A 24,590-nucleotide genomic window follows, 5' to 3' on the forward strand; every position below is an offset into this window, starting at 1 on the left:
TTTTAGTTTGAGCATAGTAACAAATAAAAGTATAGAAAATCACCAGCTATTCCCTTTAGACAAAAAAAAAAAAACATTCTGTATATGCCAACTATAAGACTAGAGATCTTTTTTTTTTTTTAAACTGATGCTGTGTTAAGTCCGTTATTACAAATAACAGAGAATAAAAACTACTGTAATGATGAAAAACAATCAATAATGATATAGTTAACCTACCTGTTTTTCCCCGCTTGGTTTTTTGTGATTTAAAAGCAATTCAACGGCCCCGACCACTTCTTTCCGTATGGCGTGCAGTAAAGCATCTCCAACATAGACATTGTAACTTAACAAAAGCTCAATCAGCTCAAGATTCTCGTTTTCAATGGCAATCAATAAAGCAGTTCTTCCTAGGGGATCAATGCAATTAATATTGATTTTGAAATAAATTTCGGCCTCATCCAGGGCTTGCTTCACGCTGGCATAGTCACCTTTCTCTACTGAGGTCAGGTAAGCTTTCTCATATGGTGAGAGCTCCGATTCAGAACGTACAATGCGCAGTGGAATCCGGTCTTGAAATGGAGAGCTGTTGCTTCTTTTATAGTAGAACTGAGCCATTTTTTATGCCATTATAATTTTTCTCTAAAAAGAAAACAAATACAATAATTTTTATTTGCTTTATAAATGAGTGTTAATTAAGAAGAAAATGTAAATTACATTTTAGTGAAGCCCAGACCAAAACACATTTAATTTTGGATAAATTGGGGAGGGGTTTGATACTCTGTCAGAGTTTTATTGCTATCAACTTCTCTGGGGGATTTACCATTATATGGACGGGAACTGATTGCAAATTTCTGTATGAGTAGACAAAATAACAAAAAAAGGAAAAAGCATTTTAAAAGAGCAAGAAACAGCATTCTGACAATATTTGTATTGCTGTCTGTGCCATCCTAATCCATTGATGTCTTTTTTTTGCACACGTGTTAAAAAGTGAAGTCAAGGGAAACTTGGATAGGAAGTGAAAAAATTCTCCCTAATGGGGTTACAGACGGCAATAGGAAGCTGACAAATTTTCACCCTTCCTTACCCTATCCAAAATTAACAAAAAAACAAACATCTGATACTGTGTGCAAACTAGTCAACTTCATAAACATCTATGGGTTGATCACATATTAAAAGTTATAAGCCTGTCATATGCTGACAAATTTTAACCACTTAAGGACCGAGCCTCTTTCTGAGACTTGTTGTTTATAAGTTTAAAACTGTTTTTTTTCGCTAGAAAATTACTTAAAACTCCCAAACATTATACTTTTTTTTGTCTAACACCCAAGAGAATAAAATGGCAGTGGTTGCAATACTTTCTGTCACACCGTATTTGCGCAGCGGTCTTACAAACTCAGCTTTTTTTGGAAAAAATACACTTTTTTGAATTAAAAAATAAGACAACAATAAAGTTAGCCCAATTTTTTTTATATTGTGAAAGATAATGTTATGCCGAGTAAATTGATACCCAACATGTCACGCTTCAAAATTGCACCTGTTCGTGGAAAGGCAACAAACTTTTACCCTTAAAAATCTCCATAGGTGACGTTTAAAACATTCTACAGGTTGCATGGTTTAACTTACAGAAGAGGTCTAGGGCTAGAATTATTGCTCTCGCTATACCTCACATGTGTGGTTTGAATTTCCTTATTTATTTTACCTTTTATTTTTTATTTTTACACTGTTCTTTTCAATAGAAATTGCATCACTTTTATTCCTATTACAAGGAATGTAAAAAAAAGCATGACAGGGCCTCTTAAATATGACATCTGGAGTCAAAAAGACCTCAGATCTCATATTTACACAAAAAAATTTAATAAAAAAGTTTGTCATAAAAAAAAAATGGCCCTTTAAGAGTTTTGACGTCGCTTCCGCCCTGAAATGGTATGGAGATGGGTAGGGGCAGTCTTCCCCTCAGTCATCTCCATACCCAGTCAGCAGAATACCCAATCGCCTCCGCTGCTGCCGACGACTCCTGAACAGTACTGACTGGCATAGTCAAGGCTTTGGATATCTTTTTATATACTTTTCCATCTTTGTGAAGTTTCATTACCCTGTTCCTGTTCCTGTTCCTTTCTGCCTCCTCATGGCTCAGTGTCTAGCCTGCTTAGTGAATCCATGTGAGAGCTAACAAATCCATTGACTATTTATACACAAATTGTGATTTAAAAAGCCACAAATGTGGGAAATTAACCTTTAATTGCCATTTTAACCTGTGTGTGCCACCTTCTGTGTCTGTACCAAGGCCAAACATCCCAGTGTATTTGATCAGGGTAATTTGGGTAGCTTGTGTTGTCATTATGATTTAAAAAGAGTAAACACAGTTAATAATAAATTGCTTCAGTCAAACGTTAACCATGTGTGAAAGAAATGTTTTTGTGTTATCATTCATATTCTCTGAAAAATGGGCAAGAAATCATAAATTCTGCCAGAGTATGTAAATGTATAACATCAATTCAGGTTAAAAATTAGGCTGTTCCTGTACTTTACTAAACTGTCAGTTTTGTTAATTATTTTTCACTACACAAATTAGTATACATTTCCAAATTCTGCATTTCAAAAACATAAAAAAAATACCTGTACATTAAAATCAGCAAACAAGTAACAAAAAAAACTGCAAATCAAATAATCAAAAATTTGAAAGTTTATTATATTTTCTTCATATCTTTTTTTTTTAACTTCAACAGAGACATTTATGTAATAGTTATCATGTGTCACAACAGATGACACACATTTACAATCTACTTTGTAGCTCAAATCAAATAATCAAAAATTTGAAAGTTTATTATATTTTCTTCATATCTTTTTTTTTTAACTTCAACAGAGACATTTATGTAATAGTTATCATGTGTCACAACAGATGACACACATTTACAATCTACTTTTATGACAACCTGATAAATGGTATGCCATTAACAAAAGTCAGGATCTTAAACGGATAGACCTCTTGCCAAGATGACAGAGATGAATGGCAAAAACTTGATTTTTATTTTTCACAATTAACACTGAAGGATATGCCTGAAAGCATTGTTATCATATTAAGAGTTTATCATATTATATTAATATCATATCATATCATATTAAGAGTTCCACATTAAAACAAAAAAAAATCTCCATTGTGCTATTCAGAATATGTGCCACACTTTCATTTATCATGATACTGTATATTACAATCTGGAATCAATTTGAAAGAAACATTTGATTGTTTGGTCAAGAGAAATCTATAGTCCATAATATTGCACAGAGTATGAGATATGCATATACAAGCTTTAAAAGAAATTGAAAAAAGTGTAATAAAGTTACAGGCTTATTCAGAGTTATGAATTTTGCAGAACTTGCTAATAAGTTTATATTTACTTGATATGATGAATGAATTCAAGGTTCTGCAATTTTGAATATTCTGCGCTGATCCGTATATGTAATCATCTGCACAGTAGGCCTGTTGTATAAGAGCATCTAAGCCTAAGAACAGAAATGTAATATATTACAGCTTATTTTAAATTTAGGGTCTGCGTTGTGTTTATTCCAGGCCTTTTTTTCCCGCTTTCGTTTTCACCTGGGTTTCTTCCAGCAACACGTTTCCTATCCTAGGGTCACAACGATCACTCATTGTACTTTATCTATGGAGGAGTAGCATTGTCCCTTTATTACAGGTGACAAGTGTGCTTTTGGTGGAATCAATAGGTATTCTTGTGCTTATAAACTGGATATACCGAAACTTCAGATATTAATTATGTTTAACCGCTTCCCACCTGGCCACTTTACATATATGGTTGAGTGTCATTTATACCAGTACATCATCCCAAAAGTGTGACTCAAATGTCCCCCGGGCGAAAATCAGTGTGGTCCCGACAAAGCAGATGACCAACCAATCTGAGTAACAGGGAGCTATGCTCCACCCTGGTATCATGTGATCGCTGTGGCTGGTCACTTTTGTACACATGTCCAGTAGTAAACAATGGCTGTTATTCATGGTGCCATTGCTTACTACTGTGATCTCTGATTAGCCACAGTGATTATATGTTACAGGACCAATCACTATGGCCCTGTACCATGTGATTGCTGTGGCCAATCAGAGCCCTCACAGTAGTACTCAATTCAGCTGGAGAGTGCCAGAAATGATTGCTCTACCACCATCATGACAAAAAGAAAGTGAGATTGCGCTATGGGTTACTTTTAAAATACTAACAATAATGGGTATGCTGCCTCTACTAGATGCCCCACTCTAAAGAGGGGGGGGTTTGCTACAAAGGAGAAGAAAAGTTGATGTGGCGCTATACCTTTAAAATTCTTTGAATGGTATAATTAATAGCTGGCAGTTATTATGAAATATGGATTGTAAATGGAAAAAGGTGGAGAAAAATAATTAAATATATAATATGTATATATACACCGACTCTATATGTACATAGGTAATTTGCTAAATGCTTGTGCCACACTAGTAAATATAGTTAATGTACATGCAATAAACAACTTCTCGTGTGATGATCCATAAAATGTGACATGAGTAATTTTTTCACAAAATTAATAAAAACGTGATAGTGAAAAATATATTATAAAAGTAGTGATCAAAATCCACTAAGGGTTAATTAATAACTATAGTGAAATCAGAATACATAATAAGTGAAATATGTGTTGAAAGGAAAAATAATTAGTCCAACTCAGGATTAGCCAATCAGTCCAAGCAGTGCAAGGAAAAAGTGTTTCCACTTCAAAGAAAGAGATATAGATCCCCCAACTCGTGTATCCAAAAAGTGCTCTTGTTGCCCTCACCAGATCACCTGCTCCCTTTGGGGGTAAACTCGCTGCCACAGTGTGAGCCCCTGTGTCGCTGTCTGGCTTTCCTCTGGGGGGTTCCTTTAATTGGTCCGTTGGGGGTACCTCAGGCAAGAGAAGGGCATCTATAGTGTAAAACCATCTCAAAACTCACTTTATTGTATCAAAATTTTACGCACATTTACACAATGTATCAGATCGCAAAGCAAAATACAGCCGCTATCCGCCGTGGCATTCTAAGCCGGAGAGAGTGCGTACTATGGCAACTCCCTACGCGTTTCGTCACTACGACGTCCTCTGGAGTCTCTATCTCTTTCTTTGAAGTGGAAACACTCTTTTTCCTTGCACTGCTTGGACTGATTGGCTAATCCTGAGTTGGACTAATTATTTTTTCTTTCAACACATTATATTTCACTTATTATGTATTCTGATTTCACTATAGTTATTAATTAACCCTTAGTGGATTTTGATCACTACTTTTATAATATATTTTTCACTATCACGTTTTTATTAATTTTGTGAAAAAAATACTCATGTCACATTTTATGGATCATCACACGAGAAGTTGTTTATTGCATGTACATTAACTATATTTATTAGTGTGGCACAAGCATTTAGCAAATTACCTATGCACGTATAAAGTTGGTGTATATATACATATTATATAATATTTTTTTTTTCTCTGCCTTTTTCCATTTACAATCCATATTTCTTAATAACTGCTGGCTATTAATTATACCATTCGAAGAATTTTAAAGGTATAGCGCCACATCTACTTTTCTTCTCCTTTCTACCACCATCATGGCTGTAGAAGCAATCATAGTGTAAAAAAAATAAAAATGATATCCTCCCCAGAGTAGCACAGTGTCAAACACGGCACTGCTCTGGTGACCAAAAAAAAAAAGTTCTCTCTCTCTCTCTCTCTATATATATATATATATATATATATATATATATATATATATATATATATATATATAGATAGAGAGAGAGAGAGAGAGAGATTAATATATATATATATATATATATATATATATATATATGGTGATATTGGGGTGTTTAGCTCAGTGGTAGATTTTTATTTTTTATTAACAGGTTCTTCTCCAGTAAATTCATGCAACAGAAAATGCCAAGCCTCCTGGCTCCTAGGCTTACTTTGCCTTGCAGTTCCCTGCTGAACCGGTCTACTCCTGGCCTCAACAGGATTCTCCAGACCCCTGGGTTTGCTTACTGTCCTCCCAGACTTCAAGACTTCCTTCAGCCCCCCTTGGACTTGCTAGTCTCCTTGGCTCTCCCAGCCTCCCAGACCCTCCTCTGGTCTCACAGGCCCTTGTAGCCGTCCCAACCTTCCCATACATGGAGACACGAAGTCCTCCCTCACCAGGGATGTAGTCTCACTCAGGGCGGACAGCTTTCCAGACACAGGTCTGTCTTGATACAGCAGCAGCAGTAACAAGATGCACACACTCCACCTTCCTCCACTCTCTGCTCTCACCAGACCCTCGTTATTTGGGCTGTGTGCACCTGGGCACACAACCTGCTGGCTATCCAAAAGACCTGAAAACAGGATTGGAGATTCCATCCCACCCAAGACTCTGAGGAATCTCCAAACAACAGAACCCCATCTGAAGATAGTAAAATCTGAAGAAAGCTGTCAGAGCAGATTTCTCCTCTCAGAATAATTGCTCTGTAGCCTTGCAGTCACCTGGCATGCAAACTTTGTTTCCTTATTAACCCAATTTTCCCAGAGACAGGGACTCTCACTATTACAATATACATACACGCAGTGTCTCACAAAAGTGAGTACACCTCTCACATTTGTAAATATTTTATTATACCTTTTATGTGACCACACTGAAGAAATGACACTTTGCTACAATGTAAAGTAGTGAAGGTGCAGCTTGTATAACAGTGTAAATGTGCTGGTCCCTTAAAAATAACTCAACACAGCCATTAATGTCTAAACCGCTGGCAACAAAAGTGAGTACACCCCAAGTGAAAATTTCAAAATTGGGCACAATGAGCCATTTCACTCCCCGTTGTCATGTGACTTGTTAGTGTTACAAGGTCCCAGGTGTGAATGGGGAGCAGGTGTGTTACATTTGGTTTTATCTCTCTCACTCTCTCAAACTGGTCACTGGAAGTTCAATATGGCACCACATGGCAAAGAACTCTCTGAGGATCTGAAAAAAAGAATTGTTGCACTACATAAAGATGGCCTAGGCTATAAGAAGTTTGACAAGACACAGAAACGGAGTTGCAGCACTGTGGCCAAGATCATACAGCGGTTTAACAGGACAGGTTCCACTCAGAACAGGCCTCGCCATGGTCGACCAAAGATGTTAAGTGCACGTGCTCAGCGTCATATCCAGAGGTTGTCTTTGGGAACTAGACATATGAGTGCTGTCAGCATTGCAGCAAAGGTTGAAGGGGTGAGGGGTCAGCCTGTCAGTGCTCAGACCATATGCCGCACACTGCATCAAATTGGTCTGCATGGCTGTCATCCCAGAAGGAAGCCTCTTGTAAAGATGTTTACTGAAGACAAGCAGACTAAGGACTTGGATTACTGGAACCATGCCCTGTGGTCTGATGAGACGAAGATAAACGTATTTGGTTCAGATGGTGTCAAACATGTGTCACGGCAACCAGGTGAGGAGTACAAAGACAAGTGCGTCTTGCCTACAGTCTAGCATGGTGATGGGAGTGCCATGGTCTGGGGTTGCATGAGTGCTGCCGGCCCTGGGGAGCTACATGATTTCACCTCCAAGATGATCACTGCCTTGCTAAACAAGCTGAGGGTAAAGGTGATGGACTGGCCAAGCATGTCCCCAGATCTAAACCCCATTGAGCATCTGTGGGGCATCCTCAAACGGAAGGTGGAGGAGCGCAAGGTCTCCAACATCTGCCAGCTCTGCCATGTCATCATGGAGGAGTGGAAAAGGACACGGGTTAAAGCCGTGCTAAATAGTGCCGCTTTACCGCTGACACCCTAGGCGGCACAGTTTGAAAGGGCTCTTAGAGTTCCCTATATTTGAACTAAGGGGCCATGCCCAATCCCTGAAAAACAACCCCACACCATAACCACTTGCATATGACGCACCATATTTTTACAGGGCAGGGTGGCCATTCTGTGCCCGATCACGCACCTAGTACGTGATCTGACACTTCAGATCTGAGGCATGAGTGCGTGCTACCGGCAGACTGCTCCCACTGTATTTCTACACAGTGGAAGCTGGTAGGCCAGTACGGTGGACTCAATGTCTGCCGACACCCTCCGATGCTTCGGTACACAGCAGTCTGTCTATGTAAGCAAGGCAGATTGTCATTCTGTCAGTACAGAAGGCATGGATCTGTATGTTCTTGTACAGCAGGACCACCGATCAATGCCTTCCACTAGTAAAATCACCTCCCCTACTACACTAAATCACAGGCTAGGCACACAGTTAACCCTTTGATCATCGCTGATGTTAACCCCTTCCCAGCCAGTGTCATTAGTACAGTGACAGTGCATATTTTTTTAGCACCGATCACTGTATTAGTGTCACTGTTCCCTAAAAAAGTGTCAAAGTGTCAGTTAGTGCCTGACTTGTCTGCTGCAATATTGCAGTCTTGCTATAAGTGGCTAATCTCCACCATTACTAGTAAGAAAATAAAAATGAAAAAAATATATCCTATATGTCGTAGAGGCTATAACATTTGCGCAAGCCAATCAATATACACTTATTGGGATATTTTACCAAAAATATGTTGCTAAATACATATTGGCCTTAATTGATGAAGAAATTTGATTTATTACATTTTTTTTAATGGAAGTCATTGTGGGAAAAAAAAGGACATAAATTGTAATTGGCTACAATGTTGCACAGCTACCCAATTGTCAGTTAAAGCAACACAGTACGGCATCTCAAAAAATGGCCTGGTCATGAAGGGAGGTAAAACTTCCGGAGGTCACGTGGATAATCCCCCCTCCACCAAATGATTTGGACCAGTGAAAAAGCAAGATCCATAAAGACATGGATGAGCAAGTTTGGGGTGGAGAAACATGACTAGCCTGCACAAAGTCCTGACCTCAACCCCATAGATAAGCTTTGGGATGAATTTGAGTGGAGACTAGGGATGAGCCGAACACCCCCCCTGTTCGGTTCGTACCAGAACCTGCGAACAGACCTAAACTTCGTGTGAACTTTAGAACCCTATTAAAGTCTATGGGACTCGAACGTTCACAATCTAAAGTGCTCATTTTAAAGGGTAATATGCAGGTTACTGTCCTAAAAAGTGTTTGGGGACCCGGGTCCTGCCCCAGGGGACATAGATCAATGCAAAAAAAAGTTTTAAAAACGGCCGTTTTTTCAGGAGCAGTGATTTTAATAATGATTAAAGTGAAACAATAAAAGTGTAATATTCCTTTAAATTTCGTAGCTGGGGGGTATCTATAGTATGCCTGTGAAGGGGCGCATGTTTCTGGTGCTTAGAACTGTCCCTGCACAAAGTGTCATTTGTGCAGGAAAAAAAGTATTTTAAAATCACTTGCGGCTATTGTCGGGTCCCGTAATACAGAGAACACTCAATGAGTGTTCTCTGCATTAGCCGACAATTCATTCATTCATTGATAAAAAAAAAATAAAAAAAAGCGTGGGGGTTCCCCTAAATTCAATTACCAGGCCCTTCAGGTCTGACATGGATATTAAGGGGAACCCCGTGTCAAATGAAAAAAAAAATTGACGTGGGGGTCCCCCTAAATATCCATAACCAGACCCTTTATCCGAGCACGCAACCTGGCAGGCCGCAGGAAAAGAGGGGGGGGGCGCTCTCTCGTCCCCCCCTCCCTCCTGAACCGTACCAGGCCACATACCCTCAACATTGCGAGGATGCTTTGGGGGTCTGTGACCCCTCAAAGCACCTTGTCCCCATGTTGATGAGGACAAGGGCCTCATCCTCACAACCCTGGCCGTTGGTTGTGAGGGTCTGCGGGCGGGGGGCTTATCAGAATCTGGAAGCCCCCTTTAACAAGGGGACCCCCAGATCCCGGCCCCCCCTGTTTGAAATGGTAAGGGGGTACAAAAGTACCCCTACCATTTCACAAAGAAAGTGTCAAAATGGTTAAATAAGACAAACACACTTTTGAAAAATTCCTTTATTAAAAATAAAAAAAATAAAAAAAAGATTCCAGCGGTGCTAATCCACTCTTGCTATCCAGCGACGGGTCTCCGGGGTCCAGCGATGGATGATCATATCCAGCGACGGGGGATCTCTCAGTCCAGCGCTGTCCATACATCCTTCTTCTGTCTCCACTCCGGAGACACTGCAGAGATCCCAGCGCTGATGTTTCTTATATTAGGAGGGCGGGGCCACCCGTCACATGACCCCGCCCCTCTGACGCTGGAGAGGGAAGCCAGGGGTTCCCCAGTGACGTGTGGGTGACCCCGCCCCCTCTGATGTAACGGAAACCTGCGTTACAGGTGGCCCCGCCCTCCTAATATAAGAAACGTCAGCGCTGGGATCTCTGCAGTGTCTCCGGAGTGGAGACAGAAGAAGGATGTATGGACAGCGCTGCACTGAGAGATCCCCCGTCGCTGGATATGATCATCCATCGCTGGACCCCGGAGACCCGTCGCTGGATAGCAAGAGTGGATTAGCACCGCTGGAATCTTTTTTTTATTTTTTTTATTTTTAATAAAGGAATTTTTCAAAAGTGTGTTTGTCTTATTTAACCATTTTGACACTTTCTTTGTGAAATGGTAGGGGTACTTTTGTACCCCCTTACCATTTCAAACAGGGGGGGGCGGGATCTGGGGGTCCCCTTGTTAAAGGGGGCTTCCAGATTCTGATAAGCCCCCCGCCCGCAGACCCTCACAACCAACGGCCAGGGTTGTGAGGATGAGGCCCTTGTCCTCATGAACATGGGGACAAGGTGCTTTGAGGGGTCACAGACCCCCAAAGCATCCTCCCAATGTTGAGGGTATGTGGCCTGGTACGGTTCAGGAGGGAGGGGGGCTGCTCTCTCGTCCCCCCCTCTTTTCTTGCGGCCTGCTAGGTTGCATGCTCGGATAAAGGGTCTGATATGGATTTTTAGGGGGACCCCCACGTCAATTTTTTTTTAAATTTGATGCGGGGTTCCCCTTAATATCCATGTCAGACCTGAAGGGCCTGGTAATTGAATTTAGGTGAACCCCCACGCTTTTTTTTTTTTTTTTATCAATGAATGAATGAATTGTCAGCTAATGTCACTCATTGAGTGTTCTCTGTATTACGGGACCCGACAATAGCCGCAAGTGATTTTTAAAGACTTTTTTTCCTGCACAAATGACACTTTGTGCAGGGACAGTTCTAAGCACCAGAAACATGCGCCCCTTCACAGGCATACTATAGATACCCCCCAGCTATGAAATTTAAAGGAATATTACACTTTTATTGTTTCACTTTAATCATTATTAAAATCACTGCTCCTGAAAAAACGGCCGTTTTTAAAACTTTTTTTTACATTGATCCATGTCCCCTGGGGCAGGACCCAGGTCCCCAAACACTTTTTAGGACAGTAACCTGCATATTACCCTTTAAAATTAGCACTTTAGATTTCTCCCATAGACTTGTATAGCGTGTTCCGGCTTTTCGAATTTGCTGCAAACAGCCCAAATTGTTCACTGTTCGCTGAACAGGCGAACAGGCAATGTTCGAGTAGAACATGAGTTCGACTCGAACTCGAAGCTCATCCCTAGTGGAGACTGCAAGCCCGGCCTTCCCATCCAACATCAGTGCCTGACCTTACAAATGCGCTTCTGGAAAAATGGTCAAACATTCATAAACCTCGTGGACATCCTTCCCAGAAAAGTTGAAGCTGTTATAGCTGCAAAGGGTGGGCCAACTCAATATTGAACCCTACGGACTAAGACTGGGATACCATTAAAGTTCATGTGCGTGTAAAGGCAGGTTTCCCAATACTTTTGACAATATCGTGTATGTGGGCATACTATTGGAAGTCAAAGCAGCAGAATTTTTTTTTTTTTGCAGAAGTATATGCATGTGGAAGGTCGGGGTAAGCACAGTCAGTGGCGGCTGGTACCCAAAGTTTTTTTGGGGGGGGCGCAAATTTAAAAAAAAAAAATAATTTGTGCCCATCAAATGCTGCCACTGTGCCCATCAAACGCTGCCACTGTGCCATCAATTGCATCGACTGTGCCAAATGCTACCATTGTGCCCATTAAACGTCGCCATCGTGCAAATGCTGTCAATTACCCCATCAAACGCAGCCACTGTACCAAACGCTGCCACTGTGCCATCAAACGCTGCCAGTGTGCCATCAAATGCTGCCAGTGTGCCCATCAAACGCTGCCAGTGTGCCCATCAAATGATGTCAGTGTGCCCATCAAATGATGCCAGTGTGCCCATCAGTGTACCCCCCAGTGTGACCCATGGCTGCTTGCCGTCTGCCCGGCACTTACCCTGTCTTGGTGGGGAAGCAGGTGATGGCAATGAGCGGGATCCTTCGTGCATCTCCTGCCATCCTCATCTCCCGTCCTCTCCTCCTGATAGGCGTCCAAGAGCAACGCCTGTGGTTTCAGCCAATCAGGTGACTGGTAACAGACACAAGCACCTGATTGGTGGAGAGGCGGTTGAGTGTTAGGAAAGAAAATATTCATTTGCTTTTCTAACACACAGCATGGGGCTCGCAGGTCACCTTTTGTTGACATCTATTACAGCCTATGGCTCTAATCAGATGCTTAAAAAAAAAAAAAAAAACTTCAGATGTATTTAGTCGCCCTGTGACCGAAAAGGGGCCGGGCGCCTGAATAGGGGGTAACAGCGGTGGCCATAGATAGATTCATGCAATGTATGAATCTATCTATTGGTGCTCGAGGGGGTGGCAGGAGAGAGTGGTTGGCGCCCCTTGTGCCCTTAATGCATGGGCCACCACTGAACACAGTCCTGTGGTTCAACAGAAGAGAACTCAGGCCGGTCTGACATTGCAGCTTGGGATTTCAGTACAGCAGAGGCAGCTGACAACAGGAGGTTAGGAGCTCATTGGATTTCTGACAGGATCATCTGTTATCTTTTTATATGTACAGCCTTTTTACAGGAGGTCAAACATAGGGACACGTGTACATTTTTATATATTCTGCCCACATATTCACTTTAAATCTTATGGGGAACATAAAAAGATCAGATACATTTGATTAAAAGTACAATAAAATGGTTTTTAAACCATTATCACGTCTTATTAAAGATTGAACCCCTAAGGGAAAAAAACGATAAAAAAAAGATAATGATCGTTATTAACTAAAAAGATAAAAAGCAGTGTAACATCTAGACAAACTTGGCGTTGTGTTACCTTTCGAAAATCACAGAATGAGGCAATTAATCAGCAAACAATATATTTTGTTTAAACCATATCCATAGCAATATGTCAGCATTTAAAGCATTCCAAGTGTGGCTCATTGTGTGTTTAGATAAGCAGCAATATTTTCATAATTAAAGGGTAAACCATAGAAAAAGTAATCCCTGAACACCTCAGCAGATAAGCGCACAATGTTATACAGCTCGTGATTAGCAGCCACTCACTGCTGACTCATAGGCCCGAGACTGAAATAACATTGCTGCCCACAGATTCATGCAGGCGCCTGTACTTTGATTAGAAATCTGTGCAACCTTGCTAGCTACTCTTCTTAATAAATGTATTTTCCCTGCCTGGATTCAAGAGTTCAACAACAATGACATAGGGCTAAATGGGAAATGTCAGCCACATGCAAGCCTATTAAATAAGGAAATGTATTACATTTAGCTATTTCCGGCATATCACACAATGATTTACAGCGTATGATGAGCCATCTGCATAAAAACAATAAAGTACGGTCATTCACAGTAACCATCTTTCTTTATTCCAACAGTTTTAAAATATGTTTCTAGGAAAAAATGTCTTTTCCCGTTGTGGGTGATGTAGGGAAGGGTTATGCCCTGTACACACGACCGGTTTTCCCATCAGAATAAATTCTGAAGGTTTTTCTGTCGGAATTCCGTCCGTCAAGAACGCAGTGATGTACAACGCGTACGACGAGACTAGGAAAAGGAAGTTCAATAGCCAGTAGCCAATTGCCTCCGTCTCGTACTTGCTTGAGAACATGCATCGATTTTGGTTCATCGGAACAGCATATAGATGAGCGGTTTTCCCAACAGGATTTTTTTCCGTCGGAAAAATATAGAACATGTTCTCTTTCTAGGTCCGTCAGAATTTTTGACGTAAAAAGTCAGATGAGGCATACACACGATCGGAATATACAATGAAAAGCTCCCGTCTAACTTTTTCTGTCGGAAATTCCGACCATGTGTACATGGCATTACACCACCTATCATCAAGGTCATGGGTTGTCCCCGGAACAGTGGTATGCAGGAGGGTATTTACCTGTATAAAGGTGAGTACCAGGATCCCTGATACAGAAACCAAAACAAGAGAACACATAAAAGTGATCAGAACACCCCTCCCCTTCGATCTGAAGTCAGCCAGTTCTCAGTGTTTGTGTCACCACTGTACATTTTGCTTGTCATCACAACACTATATGCTGCATAACATTACAGTAAAACCTTGGATTGCGAGCATAAAGCCCCGTACACACGAGAGGACTTATGTCCGACAGACTTCCGAAGGAGTTCCGTCGGAGTTCTGCTGGAATTCCGACGGAGTTCTGACAGACTTTTCGGCTGAGCGGACTTGGCCACACACGATCACACTAAACTCCGACGGATTCGAACGTGATGACGTACGACTCGACTCGAATAAGGAAGTTCATAGCCAGTAGCCAATAGCTGCCCTAGCATCGGTTTTAGTCCGTCAGACTAGCACACACACGAGCGGATTTTTCGAAGGGGACCGGGTCCGGCGGAGTTCCTTCGGAAAAATTTGAAGCATGTTCCATATTCTAAAGTCCTTCGGACTTTGGCGAGTCAAAAGTCCGTTGCAGCCCACACACGATCGGATAGTCTGACGGACTCAGTCCTTCGGACTTTGGATGTTGAAAAGTCCGCTCGTGTGTACGCGGCATAATTTGTTCCAGAAACATGCTTGTAATCCAAAGTACTCTTATATGAAAGCAAATTTCCCCATAAGAAATAATGTAAACTCAAATAATTCTTTCTACAACCATTTATTCATAAGTCCTTCAGTTTATAGTCCATATAAAAAGATTATAGCAATGTGATAGGTTGTGTAACCATAAAATGTCCATCCACAAATGGAGGCCTCCACAAGGGGATTAGAAGAAAAATCCTGCAGGAGCTTCAGAGTATAAAAGAGAAGAGAGGCACCTCTAAGTGTAGCAATATGGTTACATTTAATGAAGGTACAACATTTAGCAGCTCACATGGTTGATTATTAAAAGAGGCACATCTAAGTATGCAGGCATCTGGGGTAAAGTTGTCCACATAGACCATCCCCCACACCACTGGCTCTCACCGCTTTCAGTCTGCAATCGTGACTGGGAAGACTACCCTGCAGTAGAGAGATTGAACAGCTTGCGGAACGCAGCGTGGAAGGGATGAGGTCAATGGCCATGTGGAAGACGGTCTATGGACAGCTTTACCCTGGATGCCTGCATACTTAGATGTGACTCTTTTAACCACTTGCTTACTGGGCACTTAAACCCCCCTCAGTCCCAGACCAATTTTCAGCTTTCAGCGCTGATGCACTTTGAATGACAATTGCGCGGGCATACAACACTGTACCCAAATGAAATTTTTATCATTTTTTTCCCACAAATAGAGCTTTCTTTTGGTGGTATTTAATTACAGCTGGGAGTTTTATTTTTTGCGAAACAAACAAAAAAAGATGCAAAAAAAAAATCATGTTTAATAGTTTGTTATAAAACTTTGCAAACAGGTCATTTTTCTCCTTCATTGAAGTGCGCTGATGAGGCGGCACTGATAGGCTGCACTGGTGGGCACTGATAGGCTGCATTGGTGGGCACTGATAAGCTGCATTGGTGGGCACTGATAGGCTGCACTGGTGGGCACTGATAGGCATAGTTAAGGCGGCACTAATAGGCACAGATAAGGCGGCACCGATGGGCACAGATAAGGCGGCACTGATGGGCAAAGATGGGCACAGATAAGATGGCACGGATGGGTGGCACAGATGGGTGGCACGCATGGGTGGCACTAAGGGGCACTGATAGGTACCACTGATAGATGGGACTGATAGGTGGCACTGATAGGTGGCTCTGATAGGTGGCACTGCTGGGCACTGATGGGCGCTGATGGGCACTGGTAGATGACACTGATGGGCATGGATATGTGGCACTGGGGTGCAGCACCTTTGTTGAGGCAGATTGTGGGCACTGCTGGGTGGCACTGTGGGCACTGCTGGGTGGCACTATGGGCACTGCTGGGAGGCACTATGGGCACTGCTGGGAGGCACTGACGGGGGGCACTTATTTTTTAATGATCTTTAGTGATGAGGGGGCAGGTGGGCACTGGCAGGGGGCAGGTGGGCACTGGCAGGGCTGGCCGTGATCGGGACTTATGTCCCGATCACGGCCGCCGTTGATCGGCTCTTTTTTTTTCTCCTCGCGCTGTCAGCGCGAGGAGGAATAATAGCCGATTACCGGCTCCTGTCATTGGCTGACAGCTGATCACGTGATAAGGGCTCGGGATCGACCCCTTGCTCAGATCGGTGATCAGGCGAGTCTCATAGACTCGCCGATCACAGAGCGCGCCACGCGCACCCCTCAGGGGGCGCGCAGGCCGCTCGTGCACGGGATGACGTCAATAGACGTAGTCCCGACAAAGGAGATCCTCGCTGTAGCCGTCATTCGGCTATAGCGCGGGTCTCAAGTGGTTAATCATCGACCATGTGAGTTGATAAATGTTGTACCTTCATTATATTTAACCATATCACTGCACTTAGAGGCCTCTCTTATCTCTTTTATACTCAGTTGTGATATGACACTACTTGTATATCAAGACATCAATTTTATTAAAAAATTTTGCTTATCTTGAAAAATGCTCTCAAACCAAGTTACTCTCAATCCAAGGTTTTACTGTACTAATATTCAAATTAATGTTTACTGTTAAAGTTTTAACATATAATATATCAATTCTTGTTTGTTGATGAATGGTGTACAGACTTCCTCTTCATGGGGTTAATGATAATAACATAAGAGGGGGACAGGAACTTCACCCCATGATATGCCGTGATGGTGAGAAACACTTGTATAAGGAATCATCTTTGGTTTAATCGGGAGGTGGTGGGTTAAACATTTGAGAAAAGTACTATGGGAACTGAAGGAATGCTTTATCATTTGATTCCATAGCAGGGGGGTGATGGGTATTTGTATCCCTTACAAAAGTAGAGTGCACAGCTCTGAGGAGCAACTGGATTTGCAAATATCCAGTCCTGAAAAATAATTTGGTGAATCTCTGTTGTGACAGTCCCAGTGAAGACATGGGCTTTTGGAGGGGATGGCAGGCTAGCCTTTTTTTGGCCCCCCTCCATGTAGTTTCGCTCTCCACCTGCTTTGAGACATATAATAAAAAGCAGCAAGACTCAAAATCAGCTTACTGAATCAGATCAGACAGCGATTGCATTTGGTTGCCAGAAGTTACAGTGTATCATTACCACTCACTGACTGGTTGCTAGAGGTTACAGCACATCATTTCTGCCTGTTGATTGGTTGCTAGAAATTAATGTACATCATTGCTGCTTACTGATTGGTTGCTAGAGGTTACAGCACATCATCTCCTCACTTCATGCACACCATGGACTGGGGAGATGGAGGAGCCCATTAATAGACATTAAACTCCTAGGGATCTTAGGACTCTCTGGCTCAGTGGCAGTGCAGACTTTCAAGCATGCCCCTTCACCTCCCCAGTCGGCAGCATTCAGTATAGGTGATGGTGGATATGACCTCAGGGGGGCATGATATACATATGAATACCGCTTCTATTTACATATGAATCCTGCCGGTCTGCCTCTATGTAAATATGAATGCCGTCACTATTTACATGTCAATGTCGGTATTTACATATAAGCACGGGGTCTGCAGGTGAGTCATCTGTACACAACAATAGGGCAGAGCTGGGCAGCATTAGTAACAGAACTTCACACTGAGATATCAGGACACAGCATGGGACTAAAACCTCAAGGAACAAGGGAATTTAAACTGGGATAGTTGCCAATTATGAGGCAGCTGCTTTGGGCCCCACAACAATGACAGGGCCCAGGGCAGCTGCCCCTTTTGCCTTGCCTTAAAAAACGGCCCTGCTCTTGCCTACTGACTATGGGCCCTAGTGTTTGAGGGGGCTCTATTCTTTGTGAGGTGTGGGTCTGGGGGAGCTTTAGAGTCATTTTACTTTGGATTCATACCTATGTCTCCCCAAAAAGAGAACTGGAGGAACCAGATACAGATTTGTGTTTTGTTGGGGTGTAGACAGCCCAAAACCAGCATTGAGTGCTTCAGTCCCCTCCTAGACTCAGTGACTCAAAGCAGATGATTATAATTGCTCAAGACAACCTGATGCTGGGGTCTCCTGCTGTTTTGTGTAATCTGGTTAAGGTGTTTTATGTTTACTGTTAAGTGTTTATCTCTATAGTGTAATTTCGCCATTGTGTGCCTCCTAGGTGTGCAATTCAATTGTTAATTGAGTTAATTGAGTCACCAATTTTCTGTTTGCTAGTCCCTCTGGATGTGATTAGTCTTGTGTCAACTTTACCTCATTATCTATTCATTGTGGGATGTTTACCCCAATGTGTAATATTTGGCTGTATTGTTCATGTGGTGACTGCCCCTATTTTTGAAGTGTATAAAAACCTGTATTTCTGTTCAGTAAAGTGATTCCTTTGGTTTTTACCTCAACATCTTGTCTGGGTATATCAGGAGTCTCAAACTGGTTGCCCTCCATAGCTGCTGTGAAACTACAAGTCCCATCATGCCTTTGTCTGTGGGAATCATGCGTGTAACTGTCAGCCTTGCACTGCCTCATGGGACTTGTAGTTTCGCAACAGCTGGAGGGCCGCCAGTTTGAGACCCCTGGGGTATACAATGCTTGGGGTAAATGGCTGGAATTAGCTATTGGTCTTCTGGAAGGGTTTGGATGGCAGGAAGCACTGTTTGGCAGAGGTACCCAGACGGAGTTTCAAGCAATCTGTCACACTTGTTCTAAAGTGAAAACATAGTGCCATTGGACGACCAGCAATTATGCAGCTCCAAAACGTATGCAACTGTATTTGATAAATGGTGGAAGCATACAATATACTTGGCCAGGTTTCTGTGGTAGTAAGACCTTGTAGAATTCCAGCCCGTGGTTCCCCAGGGCACAGAGTTTAAGTCCAGGTCTGATTCTTCACCAGGTCATCTGATGGTAGGGACGAACTTACAGCAAACTGAAACCAGGTCGCAGCTCCCAGGTACACACAGCGGAGTAACAGATAGCAGGAGACTGAAGAGGATTCCGGAAACAAGCCGAGGTCGGGGTCGGCAGAAGACGAGCACAAATGGAAGACGAAGCCAGGGTCAGTACACGGGGCATCAGACACTGAATGCACAAAACAGGCCATCAGGAGCTCAGAGAACTAATGCCGCGTACACACGATCGGAATTCTCGTCGGAAAAAGCTCTGATGGTTTTCCCGACTGAATCTGGCTCAAGCTGTCTTGCCTACACACGGTCACATCAAATTCCGATTTATAACGCGGTGACGTACAACACGAATGACGGGACTAGAAAAAGGAAGTTCAATAGCCAATAGCTTCTGTCTCGTAGTTGAATCTGAGCATGCGTGATTTTTGGCATGTCGGAATTGCATACACATGATCAGAATTACCGATAGAAAGTTTTTCCGTCAGGAAAATTGAGAACATGCTATCAATTTTTGACTGGCGGAAATTCGGACAGCAAAGTTCCGATGGAGCATACACATGGTCGCATTTTCCAATGAAAAGCTCTCATCTGTCTTTTTCTGTCCGGAATTCCCATCGTGTGTATGCGGCATTAGACGATGACCAGGCAGTATGAGCTGCACTGAGTATGACTGAGTATGACGTATATAGGAAAGCAAACAAGTATGCAGGCCGGGGAGTGAAAGAAGTAAAGTAAAGATTTGATATGTTATACTGTAGGTAATGATTAGAGATGTAATTGTGCCTAGGCAGTACCCTAAAAAAATACCTTTCATCTGGAATTCCTACTGAAAAATAGCAGTGGACTTCATGTTCTGTATTCTCATAGCTGTATGCATGCAGTGTGAAATCTAAAGCACCACCGCCTCTGACTAGGGTTGCCACTTTTTCTTCAAGCCAAACCCGAACACTTTAGCAGCGTAAAGTAAATTTCTTTTTTTTTAGTATACACTATAGGATTGTAACAGACCTGGGATGCTTTTGGGCATTGCAAAGAAACTAGTAATGTGGCACACATAGCACCCCCTCACCCTCCTGTCAAGCCCTATTCTGAGCCACATTCCTGCCTGAATGATGCGTCCGGGTTTCAGGTAGACTGAATACTTGACACATGATTCAAAACCCGGACTGTCCAGGTGAATTAAGGACAGGTGGTAACGCTACCTCTCTCTGACTCAGATTTGTAGATTTGGTAATGTCACTATTGTCCTGTTCATTGTTCTCCTTGCCAGAGGCTCTGACACACAGAAGCAAAGCCCTCCCTCATCTACCAAAATGATCATCGCCACAGAGGCACAGTGCAGAATAAAGCAGTAAGTCATTAATGGGGAAAAGATCAACAGGAGGTAGTCTTTTATACTCTGCCTGCCCTTTTTGAACACAACTTCCATAGTTCACCCCTTTTTATTGTATTCTGTAAAACATATTTCTTCACTACAATTGTATAAAATTACCCTACTTGCAATATTGCAAAGAAATAAACGTTTACTGTTCAGCAACATACAAATGTCCACGATTAATGCAATTCTGCTTTTGGAAGCTGGAATTATTTATTTTTAATAATAGATTTTCAATAGAAATGCAAATCGTTTTTTTAGTTCCTTTCTGTTGCTCCTCTGTAATGTTATTGTAGGACATCTCTAGAGAACATTCTCTGAATACAACTAAATAAAAAAATGAATTAAACAGCAAAATCATTCTCTGTGTTTTCTAAGAAACTGAAATGAAGCATTGAGCATTTTGTACGTTTAGAGAACAGGAGGGATGCAAAAAACTGCCTCCAGCTATAGACCTTGTATATACACGAAGTCTGAGTAGCCATAAGCAATGGCCCGTGTGTAGCTATCTCGAGGCTAAACTCTACATTTATTCTCATTGTTCTTCACGCTACATGAAATAAAATAAAAAGGAATATGAGATTCCTAGTGATATTTCACCTCATTTTTTTTTTTTTTTTATATCAGATAACTCAACGATGAAAGCATAAGGCTTAATTACAAAAGCAAAAAATAAAAACTACCATTGCTTTCCATTTTAACCAATCAAATTCTCTCTCTTTTTTTCAACTATGTAGCTAATTGCAACTGGATTGGTTACTATTTGCAAACGTTATCTACCTTTTTTTAAACCACTACAAGACTTTCACTCCTTCCAGTCCAGGTTATTTTCAGTTTTCAGCACTGTCAAACTTTGCATAACAATTACTCAGTCACGCAAACCTATACCAAAATTTATTTTACATAACTTTTTTTAGGCAGACAGAGCTTTGGTGGTATTTAATCACCACTGTCTTTTTTTTTTTTTATTACTGTACTTAATGGTGACCCCAAGAACGTGGGAGAACTGACATTCCTCCTCAGGGTGCAGGTTACTAGGCATAGTGGGTGTCATGCAAGGTGAAAAGTTTGGGCGCCAGTCACTTTTTGTAAAAATGAACAAAGATTTATTTTTCTTAACAGGAATGGTGGAGAGAGAGGGTTTAGGGCACAGGACACACTTAAGCAAATGCAATAGCAATTAAGGCAAACTCTGTAGACAAAAATAGAACTAGGTAGACAGCAATACAGAAAGAGGGTCTTTAAGCTGAATGCAGAAATCTGTATCTGGTATTAACCGCTGTCTCCTATGACAACAACTTCTCTCACAATAACCCACTGTAGATATTCCAGCTTAACTCACGGTATCCCACTGTAGATCCTTAAGCTCAGCTCGCGTCTCTCTCACTAGACTTCTTGGACTCTCAGCCACTCGCTGGATTCCCCGAGCTTCACCCACAGATATCCGCTATACTTTATCTTTAAGCTTTACTTACAGCTACCCACCGTACTCCTTCGAACATTTATCACAGCTACCTGCTGCATTCCCGGTTGAGTCTCCACTGAAGCTTTACCACTACTTCACGGTCCCCTACTAGTGAAGCATCTGCTCTGATAATCCTTCAGAACTCCATCCTTTCCAAACTTGCCTCCAGTAACAGGAGTGGTCATCCCTTTGTGGCAACTGCTTCTCCTTTACCTCCGACACGATCAGGCTGCCCTCAGGTCGAGCCTCTAACACATGTGGCTCCACCCCAGGCCTCGGGCTTAACCTTGGCTGCTCCTCCTTTGCGGAACCCTGAACTGCTGCATAGGCCTTAAGTGGACCTAGCAGCCAACATGCCTCCTGGATAGGCCTCAGGCTTCAGGCCTAGAAACCAGAAGCTCCTCAACACACACCCACCCAAGCTGCAGCCTCTGGTGGGAAGAACCCCGATCACCTGACTCCTCCCAAATAAATAGCCTATCCCAGCATACACAGTGGTCAAAGGAACTCCTGCTGATTGGCAGACAACCTAGTTACCCATTACTTGAATTAATGGTAATCCATAATTCTAATGCCAAAAGCAACAGTGCCCCCTATTGACAGAATAGAGAGACTACCCCAAATTCAGACTTAGGACAGGAATCAGTGAATCAACCTACCAATTAGCCAGGCTAGTTACCACCTAGCACAACTAAATTTATTAGCAGCCCTGTTTAGGACCAGGGTGCTACATTTGTTTCTGTTATTAAATAATCTTGTGCATTAAAATGTATTCTGCTACATTTCTTTGCTGAAAATAAAAACACATAAGTGTATATTATTTAGTCTACGTAAATTTTATAGAGTCTATAAGCTGTGTGTAAAAAAAAATATATATACATATATATAATATATATATATATATATATATATATATATATATATATATATATATATATATATATATATATATATATATATATATACACATACACACACATGTAATGTGTTATCTTCAGTATTCACATACATCAGACATAGTTAAAACCCCTTTAATCCTACAATATAACACATGCAATTTATGTTTAACCCCTTGCCGAGCGCCCTAGGTAAATACACTGCGGGGCACGGAGGCTCCTGTGTGCTAAATCATACAGGTAGGTGATGTCGCTCTTCCAGGTCTGCACCGCCTATGCGTGGCGCCCGCAACCTGATTCCACTGTGATCGGACACAGCGGGAGCCAATCAGTAAGTCCAGCAAACCTGCTGATTGTTCACCAGAGAGGCAGAACGCCGGTCTGCCTATGTAAACAAGGCAGATCGCCGTTCTGCTGGTAGGGGAAACAGAGATCCTGTGTTTCTGCCAAGCAGAAACACGGATCTATGTTGTGTCACAGCCAAAGCACCCTCCTCCCCTTACAGTTAGAAAGCACTCCCTAGGAGCACATTGGACCCTTTGATCACCCCTGCTGTTAACCCCTTCCCTGCCAGTGTCATTAGTACAATGACAGTGTATTTTTTAGCACTGATCACTGTATTGGGGTCACTGGTCCTCAAAAAGTGTCACTAATGCCACGTACACACGACTGGACTTTTCAGCAGACTAGGTCAGACGGAATCATTCCGTCGGATAGTCCGATCATGTGTGGGATAGTCCGATCGTTTTTTCCTTAAAAAAATCTGAAGGACCCTAGAAATAGAACATGTTTCAAATCTGTCCGACTGACTCAATTTCTATTGGGAAAACCATTCGTCTGTATGATGGTCCAACGGACCAAATATGGACACAAGGGCAGCTATTGGCTACTGGCTATTGAGCTTCCTTTTCTAGTCCCGTCGTACGTCATCATGTTCAAAACTAACAGACTTTCGAACAGACTTTAGTCCGTTCGTGTGTGGGCAAGTCTGTTCATTTGGAAGTCCGTCGTAACTCAGTCGAAAGTTCGTTGGGAAGACCGTTGGACCTTTTCTTCCGGAAAGTCTGGTCGTGTGTACGTGGCATTAGTGTCAGATTTGTTCACCGCAATGTCAAAGTCCTGCTAAAAATTGCTGGTTGCTGCCATTACTAGTAACAAAAAAAAAAAAAAAAAAAAGACATGAATCTATCCCATAGTTTGTAGCTGCTATAACTTTTGCGTAAACCAATCAATGTATGCTTACTGGAATTTTTTTTTACCAAAAATATCTAGCAGAATACATATTGACCTAAATTTATTAAGAAACTTGATTTTATATTTTTTTTAATTGGATATGTTTTATAGCAGAATGTTTTTTTTTTAAATAGTCTTTTTTTTTATTCATAGCGCAAAAAATAAAAACCACAGAAGTGATTATATACTACCAAAAGAAAGCTCTCTTTATGGAGAAAAAAAGGGCATTCATTTTATTTGGGTACAGCATCGCACAACCACACAATTGTCAGTTAAAATAATGCATTGCCATAGAAGAAAAAATGGCTTGGTCATTAAGTAAAAAATGCACAATAAACGTGCGCTCTCACTACGTTAGGTGTAAATGGGGCCTGAAAGTGAGATTGGTGTGTTTATACAAGAACAACGACAGCTGAGTGACCCCCCTCACTCCCTCCCATGTACTTGTATAAATCTGACCTTACACCATGCAATCTGATTTTACG

At 42.0% G+C, this 24,590-nt stretch overlaps 1 protein-coding gene across 1 annotated transcript in view; it reads right to left on the reverse strand.

Moving 5' to 3' along the window:
- Positions 1-24,590, reverse strand: part of TRPC4 (transient receptor potential cation channel subfamily C member 4) — a 309,718-nt gene that overhangs the window by 209,951 nt on the left and 75,177 nt on the right. Inside the window, exon 2 of the mRNA XM_077484180.1 lies at positions 217-618. Within this exon, the coding sequence (XP_077340306.1) occupies positions 217-594 (378 nt within the window). The 5' untranslated portion in view covers positions 595-618. The remainder of the gene's footprint in view (positions 1-216; positions 619-24,590) is intronic.

Source organism: Lithobates pipiens, unplaced genomic scaffold, assembly GCF_037356315.1.
Source record: "Lithobates pipiens isolate NorthernLeopardFrog02 unplaced genomic scaffold, aLitPip1_a1.2 Scaffold_16, whole genome shotgun sequence".
NCBI classification, from domain to species: domain Eukaryota; kingdom Metazoa; phylum Chordata; class Amphibia; order Anura; family Ranidae; genus Lithobates; species Lithobates pipiens.